The sequence below is a fragment of the Pyricularia grisea genome (assembly GCF_004355905.1).
Source record: "Pyricularia grisea strain NI907 chromosome Unknown Pyricularia_grisea_NI907_Scaffold_2, whole genome shotgun sequence".
In the NCBI taxonomy this organism is placed as follows: domain Eukaryota; kingdom Fungi; phylum Ascomycota; class Sordariomycetes; order Magnaporthales; family Pyriculariaceae; genus Pyricularia; species Pyricularia grisea.
In genome coordinates, this window is record NW_022156717.1 from 3,775,363 (window position 1) to 3,784,866 (window position 9,504).

Genomic DNA, 9,504 nt, shown 5'->3' on the forward strand with positions numbered 1-9,504 from the left:
TAATAATTTTGGGGATTAAAAAAACGGTTAATGGGGTAATATCCGCGGTTAGGAAAAAAAAACGTTTATAATTATTAGCGAATAATTTACGTTCCAAATATTATATTATAATTTTTATACTGGGTTTATTAAAAAAAGTGCGGATAAATTATATTGTTTTTTTATAATAAAATTAGTCGAAAATATAAATTTTAATTTTTGTTATAAAGGTTACGCTATATTTAAATATGGGTACGGTTTTTAATATAATTATATAAATTACACGTAATATAAAAAACGTTTTTTTAAAAAAGTTTTATTATAAAATTATATAAAATTCGTTAATGGTAAATAACGCGATACGTTGGTAAAAAATGGGATTTCGTAAAAATTTAAAAAATCGGTAATTGGTAATTTATTTTAAACCCAATAAAATATATATACATTTACAAATAATATACGGATTTTAAAAATCTTTATATTATAAACGGTTAATTTTGGTAATTGGCCCGGGGTATTTATATTTACATTTATTATAAATTGGTCGATTAATTTGGGGTTGGCGGTAAAATACCGTTATATATTACGGAATTATTTTTTTCCCAATTTATTTAATAGGATTATTTGGATAATAATCGCGTTATTCCAAATAACGGATATAATTTGCAATATTAAATTTTTACCGTAATCCGTTTTCGCAAATAATATAATATTTATTATATAATAAAAAACGCGATATATATAATTAATTTAATCGTAATAAGGGATTCGCGGGGGGATATTAGATAATATTTATATATTTAAAAAATATACGGTAATTAAAAAAAACAAATTTATATTGGAATATTGGGTTATTTAATATTTTGGTTTATTTATATAATTCCGGAAAAATATTAATAATAATTAAACCGTGGTTCGAACCGGTGATAAGATTGGGGTTGTTTAAAATTACGTTAATTTGGTTTAAAAAAAAATATATATACGGAGGAATATTTAAATATGGTGTATATATAATTTCGTCGATATAACGAAAAATTTAAGGGAATAATAATTTTGTTTTTGGGGATTATACCGTAAATACGTTATTATATCGCCCCACGAGTTAAAAATGATAAATCTTTTGTTTATCAATAAATATATTTGTATATGGGTATTAACCTCGCTTTTACGATTTTCCATATATTAATTTTAAAAGGTTTTAAACGGTGAAAGCAAAATAAAGGGTTAATATCGATATTATTTAAAGTTTGGAAAAAATTAACCTTTATTTGCGAATTAAAAAAGGTTTATATTAAATTTTTAATTAAACGGGGGTATAGTTATTTTTTAAATTTTGGATAAAAACCCTGTTAATTTTTTATTTTTGACGATATATTTAATTATTTATATTATACGCCGTTACAGTATTATTACGGAGTAAAATTATTTCAAATACCAAAATTACCTTTATTTGCGACGAAAATGAACAAATTGTCCTTAAACCTAAACCAAAGTGATTTTTAGTTGGACCCACAGGTACAAACAAAGCCACGAATTAAGCCACGGTTTAATTAATAGAGCTCGCGTTTAGGGGTAAGCCCTGAAATTAATACAGTAAATAATCCAGGTGAACGGTTCTAACCAGCCCTGCGTGGCAAGAACCGGTCACGTGGTTTTACCCCGCACTTCCGGCAATTCGGATCGAAGATATTATATCATGGAATTGGTACACGTATCCAATTCTAATACTCTACATAATAACGAACACAACAACGAATATAATAATAATCTTACAATTAATTGTGCAATTAACTATAAAAAATAATACAAATTTCTACTATCCGCTAGCAGATTATTATCTGCCATTTCTACGGTTTAATTATCCCTACAAGTAATCCCCAACTTTAAAACCTTAAAGCTACCTCGTAACCTCCTTTAGAGTATTATCCCAAATTCTTTATATTTTAATTTAATACCTTCGTTCGGATTATTTTTTATAATATAATTATAAAACCGGTCGGCAAATCCGTATTTAAAAAAATATATTTGGATATAAATTATATGGGCGCGTTAATTTTTTTGCCCTTTTTACCGCCTTTTTTCGGAAATATCGCAATTTGTAATTATACTTATAATTATTATTTTAATTTTTGGGATTTTAATGCAAAAATTATAATTATTATTATAATAAAATTATTTAAATTATTCCGGATTTAACCAAATAAAATTATAATTATATTACGCCTGCGTTAATAAAAATTTACTTTCGTTATAATGGGATTAATCCTTTAATAATTAGGTAAATACGGATAATTTTATTTAATTAAAATATATTTAAATAATACTTAATAATTTTAATTTGGCCAATATAAAATAATTTTGCGATTATAATAATTATTACGTTTGGCGACGAATTTAAATATTGGTTTAATTATTATAATCTTAAATTAATAATTACAAAATCAAATTAGTAATAATTAATAAATTAATAATAAAAAAATAATTTGAAAAGGAAAAAAATAAAATATTTATAATTATGGCGGAGTATGGGGCCCCCAATTATTTAAATAATATTTCCGGTAAAACGGTGGGTTTAATTGGGTTTGGGCGTAATAACCGTTATAATATATAAAAATAAAATTTTCCATTAATATAAAAATTTATTCCGGAAACGGGCCTTTTTTTATTAAATTTACCCACAATTACCCAAATATTTAAAACGTAAAATATTAAATTAACGTTATTTTATTAAATAATTTTAATACCACCGTAATTCTTTTTTGCAAACGGTAAATTTATTTATAACGGTTATAATAATACGTGCCGTAACCACGTAAAATTTATATAATATTTCGATTATTTATAATATCCGTCCAAAAGAAATAGGGCCGCGGCCACGTTAAATTTATATAATATTCCAAATTTTCGAAATACACGTTTAAAATTAAAACGATCGGGCGGTTAATTTTGGCGGAAATAAAACCCAATTTATTTAATATAATGTTAATAATATGATAATATTTTTTCGCGTAAAAAATCCCGTAACCGTACCCAATTTTTTACCCCGTAATAATAAAAATAGTAAAAAAATTATTTTTATTTAAAATATTATATTTTTTTAAATAATATATAAAAAATTTAATTTTTTTATTCCCGTAATAATAAGGACGGTAAATAAATTATTTCCACCCAAAACGCTGGGTTTTTTAAATAAAATATAAAAAACGGATTAAAAATAAAATACGAAATAATTTTGCGTTATTATAAAATTATATATATAATAAAAATATAACTGGGCAAATATTATTTTTTAAAAATTATGGATAAATTAAGGTTAATATCTTTTGGGTCTTTTTTCGTATTTATATTTATTTATAAAAATGTGGCGTAGTGCGATTATATATATATATAATTTATATAATTAATTGGCCGGTTTTCCGTAATCTTTATATTACTATAATCGGATTATATTTTATTCTTTATTGGACCGTTAAAAATATTTTTGCCGTTATATAAAAATAATATTCCAACGTTTTTATATATATTTTTGCGTGGTATTAATATTAAAAAAAAACGTTGGAAAATTATTAAAACTTCGCCGTATTACCCGTAAATATAATGGTAAATTAAATTATTCACGAGAAAAAATTGGAATTTTATATCCGTATTTTTACAAAATTATATTTAATTCAATAATTCCGTTATTAACTTTATATTATTAATAAATTTGTATATAATTATAATATTTATTGTTTAATTTATTATCGTTTACGCCGTTTTTTTCGTTTTAATTATTTAATTAATTAACTGGTTATAAAAGTTTTGTAATATTTATATTTCCGCGTGTTTTCGCCCGTTTTTATTAAATATAAAATTTGTAATTTTTTACGCTATATTTGTCAATTTTGGAGAATTTAGTTAAAAAATAATCGCCGTATTATTTAATTATAAATATAATTATATAATTAAAAAATATTCCAGTAAATTTTTATTCGTTTAGGTTTTATTATAAAAATAATTAAATATTTTGGCGAAAATGGCGGTTTTTAATTATAATAACGTTAATTATAAAAATAGATTATATAAACGTCGCGGGTTTAAAAGTAATATAATTATTATAAAATAAATAGCCCATTTTTCCGATTATTAAAATATATGGGTTTTTTAAAAAAAGAATTTGGATAATTTATACGGTTATTTTTTTACAAATAAAATTGGTAAAATCCTAAAGTTGTATTAGTAAACGTTATAATAGTTTTTAAAATAACTTATTATATTAAATAATATCGTTTTTTATATAAAATTTAAAATAACGCGCCGAAAATAAAAAACGTTCGCGAAAACGTATATATTTAATACCTGTTATTTTAATTTTTTTTTATTAATTATATTTCATAACGATTAATAAAAAACAATTTATAATTTAAATATATTAAAAAACCCGATTTGGGGGGGTTTTACCAAACATAAATTATAATTTCCTTTAAATTAAATTTAAATATATTTTGGAAATTTATAAAAAGAATCGCGTTTATAAATACGTTAAAAAATTCAATTATATAATTTATAAATTATTGCTATTTTTTCGTAAAACCGCGGGTATTTTGGCTGGTTTGGTTAAAGACTTTAATTTAATTAATTTATATTTCGCGGTTACATTTTGAAAGTTAAAATATTAATAAAATATAAAAAAATATGCGGTTTTTTTAAAATTAAACCCACGTGAGGTTTTTCCACATTTTTACCACAAATCCGCGGAATTATTTAATATTAACGTTCCATATTATATTATATATTTACGCTTTATATATTTATATTTATATTTAAAAATAAAATTGTAAATATAATTCGGATTTTGGATTTCGGTTTGGAAAAGATTTTATAAATTTTGGTTTTATCGATTTTTAATGTAAATAAATCGTATCGAATAATAATATTAATGGCGTTTTGTTTATTAAAAACCCCGGAAAATACGGTTTTTTATTAAATTTGCGTATTTAAATAATACGGTTCTTATTATTTATATATATAATAATTTTGGGAATTTAAAAAGCGGTTAATAAAATAATATCCGCGGTTAAAAAAAAACGCTTATAATTATTAACGAATAATTTACGTTCCAAACATTATATGATAGTTTTTATATCGGGTTTATTAAAACAAATACGGACGAGTTACATTATTTTTTTATAATAAAATTGGTTGAAAATATAAATTTTAATTTTTATTATAAAAATTACGGTATAGTTAAATATAAATACGGTTTTTAATATAATTATACAAATTATACGTAATATAAAAAACGTTTTTTTAAGATTTTTCCATTATAAAATTATATAAAATTCGTTAATGGCAAATAACGCGATACGTTAATGGAAAATAAAATTTCGTAAAAATTTAAAAAATTAATAATTAATAATTTATTCTAAATTTAATAAAATATATATTTATATATATATATATATTCTCATATATTATACGGATTTTAAGAATTATCGTATTATAAACGGTTAATTTTGGTAATTGGTCCGGAATATATATATTTACATTTATTATAAATTAATTAATTAATTTAAGGTTGGCGGCGGAATATTATTATATATTACGGAATTATTTTTCCCCCAATTTATTTAATAAAATTATTTGGAAAATAATCGCGTTATTCCAAATAATAAATATAATTTGCAATATTAAGTTTTTACCGTAATCCGTTTTCGCGAATAATATAACGTTTAATATATAATAAAAAACGCGGTATATATAATTAATTTAATTATAATAAAAAATTCGTGGGGGGATATTAGGTAATATTTATATTATTAAAAGACGTGTGGCGATTAAAAAAACAAATTTGTATTGGAATATTAAATTATTTAATATTTTGGTTTGTTTATATAATTTCGGAAAAATATTAATAAAGGTTAAACCGTAATTCGAACCCGTGGTGAAATTGGGGTCGTTTAAAATTACGTTAATTTGGTTTAAAAAAAAAGGTATATAAAAAAGAATATTTGGGTATAATATATATATAATTTCGTTAATATTATAAAAAATTTGGGAAAATAATTTTTTTAATTACAATTATACCGTAAATATATTATTATATCGCCTTACAAATTAAAAATAGTAAATTTCTTTATTTATTAATAAACATATTTATATATAAATATTAGTTTCACTTTTACAATCCTTTATATATTAATTTTAAAAGGTTTTAAACGGTTAAAACAAAATAGGGGATTAATATCGATATTATTTAAAATTTAGGAAAGGCCAACCTCCATTTGCAAATTAAAAAAAATTTATATTAAATTTCTAATTAAACGGGGGTATGGTTATTTTTTAAATTTTGGGTAAAAACTTTATTAATTTCTATTTTTAACAATATATTTAATTATTTATATTTTACGCCGTTACGATATTATTACGGAATAAAATTATTTAAAATGCCGAAATTACCTTTATTTGCGACGAAAATAAACACATTATTTTTAAACTTAAACCAAAATAATATTTGGTTGGACCTACAAATATAATAAGCAAAGCCACGAATTAAACCACGGTTTAATTAATGGAGTTCGCGTTTAGGGGTAAGCCCTAAAACTAGGAATTTCGTTCCTGCCGTCTAACGTCTTGGTAGAAGGTTGGTGGGGAGGGCTTCGCGCCTCTCCTAGTCTCAGTGCTCAGACTAGACCCCCCTGCGTTGCAGGGTGGACCGGGCGCTCCATGTACCTTTCAGCCACACGGCTTTTCGGCCAATCAAATTGGCCAAAAAGATCGCGCCCGTTCTAGTCTAAGGACATGTTGTCGATTATCGCCGCAAGTGGAGGTTATCGCACAGTATACGCAACGGCGATACAGTTTTTTAACTGTATATTTTTAAATTACGAATATTTAATTAAATAAACTTCGTATAAATATAAAAAAAGTACTGGTATAAAGCTTAAAATTAGGGCTTTTTAACGGTGAAAGCTTTATATTTGTAATCGTTATAAATAAATAAATATAAAAATAAATAATAATATTATTATTTTTAACGCCCTATTTAAAAATTTATATATAAATAATAATATATATAAACCTTTTATTTTTATAAAATAATTAATATATTTATATTAACACCCACGTATAATCTTTTTTACCAAATTATCGTTCGTTAATTTCTTTATTTATATAAATATACGTTAAATTTAATAACTTATATAAATATTTAATAATTAATATATTTATTAATAAAAGGTTTTATAATAGCAAATTTCGATATAATAAACCCTTATATTAATTATATATAATAATAAAATAATTATAAAATAAAATCTAAAGAATATAAATTTTATTAAATTTATATATAAAATGCGCAATTTTAATAATATTTAAAAACCTTTTTAACGTGGACGTTTGTTTATACCATTTATATAATCGTTAAAATTTTGGTGTTAATATCGTTAAAATTGGTAAAAATATAAACCCGTTTCGACTGCAAAATTTATTAAAAATATTTAATATTTTACCTATTCGAATATTTAACACCTTATATTACGTAATATATTAACCAAAATTTGTATACATAATATATACGTATATACCACCCCCCACGTGCAAAAGTTTTTAAATTTTATTCAAAAATAAAAATATAATTAAAAAAAATCAAAAAAATCAAAAATTTATTAAAAATCCAACCTCCACTTGAAAATCAAGGGCACCCATATCCCAAATCGACCAATATAACGATTAAAAATGTAAAATAAATCGTTGTTAATTATTTCGTTAATTCCTATATCCAGCGTGCAAACCGTTTATTTTTGCGATTTTTATTTAATTAATTATAACGGAGTGTCGGTCGCCGAATTGGCGAAATTACCTCCACTTGAGCCCAAAATGAACAAGTTGTCCTCAGACCTGAACCAGAGTGATCTTTGGTTGGACCCACAGGTACAAGCAAAGCCACGAATTGAGCCACGCGGCTCAATTGGTGGAGCTCGCGTTCAGGGATGAGCCCTGAGACTACGCCTCTCCTGGGTGTTTAAAAATTAACTCGTACTCGTACAATCCGTTAACTTCGATACTGTCGACTGGCTAATTTTACTTTATATTGGATCGGGGTTTAACGGGTTTTTCAAACTTTGTATTAGCGCTGGTAAAAGCGGGTTTTACTGGCTTTGGGCTCATTGGGGCAATTATAATCTCTCCGTTTTGGTCCGAATCTTCGGTGTTGGGAATAGAAATGCCGGAAATCAAATTATTTGGCTTTCCTAACTTTACGTTTATTACGCGTTGGGATTGGCGAATCGGTGGGCCGTAATTTTTACGCGGCGATATTAATTTCGCGAATGGTGTCTTTTGTGGCCTAGTTTACCGTCGTGCACAGCCGACGTAATAAACGATTGGATAAAGGGATTAAACGATATATTTTAATTGTTTCACTAGCAAATTGTAATAAGTTTAAAATTATATCACGGCCAGGCATACATTGGAGAACCTTGGTGTATTAGGCGTTATCGACGAAAATTTTAAATTGAAGAGAAGAGAGAAATTACAATTAACGGAGCGTTGGAAAGACGCGCTTAAATCCGGAGTTAGTGGACCCTTTACCCGCCCTGGGCTTAACGGGGGTGGTAAATGGAGTGGCGATTCTGAAATTAGGTCTAGGGGCCTAATCCTCACAATTATAATTTTAACCCAATTATTAAGAACCCTAGTTATCTAATCAGACGTTTAATTGCTTTAACCCACTGTATTTTACCATAAAAGTAGGTTACCCGATACTTTAATCGTAACATAATCGCGTTCAGGTGTTTAGGCGAACAAAAATTGACGAAGCCAAACACCGTATTACCGTTAATAGTGGCCCAGGTATACCAATTTACAATAGAGGAAAAACAGTGCCCAACGTTAAAAAGAGTATTAAATGAAAATACTCAAGGTCTAAAAGTTTCCAAGGCCTTGGTATGTTATCTTGTATATGAATTTAATGCCCAAAAACCGCCTTAATTAACCCGTTACTCCATCGAATATTCAGTGTAAAGTTTATACATCCACCATAATACTAGTAAGTTTCCAGTCTTCGTAATCAAATCTCCCTTCAAGCGTTTTCCCTTTAATGTTGCAGGCGGAATCCGTTCTAAGATTAACCGTATATTCATCAGTGAGAAATTTGCCGGCCCTGCCAGGCCGAACAAGTATTGCGTCTTGTAGTTTTATCCATCCCATTCCACCATCGGCATGTAGTTCGACCTGACAATAACGTGTAGCGCTAGCGTGCAGGGCAAATAAACCGAGTGAAACAACAATTGTTTTAAATTGCATATTAACGACTGTTGCAACTCCCAACAAAAGATAAAATGGATTGTAATTAAGAAAGAAACTGTAGGAAAAATATAGGGGATAAGCTGGGAGAAGATTTGCTTTGTAATTAGGAAATAGTGGTTTGGAATTAATAATAAGAATGGCGATTAAATCGGATATTTATATTTACTTGCTGTACTTATTAATTAATTTAAAAGTAGCCGGTGCCAATTATAGCAAAAAATTACTTTGCGCAATGTT

At 25.5% G+C, this 9,504-nt stretch overlaps 1 protein-coding gene across 1 annotated transcript; it reads right to left on the reverse strand.

The window, feature by feature from the left end:
- Positions 1-8,985: 8,985 nt before the first annotated feature.
- On the reverse strand, positions 8,986-9,264 carry PgNI_03697 (uncharacterized protein; the record flags this gene model as incomplete). The annotated part of the gene is made up of 1 exon (XM_031123750.1): positions 8,986-9,264. One exon carries the CDS (start codon positions 9,262-9,264, stop codon positions 8,986-8,988), a length of 279 nt encoding a protein of 92 aa, XP_030985339.1.
- Positions 9,265-9,504: the final 240 nt, after the last annotated feature.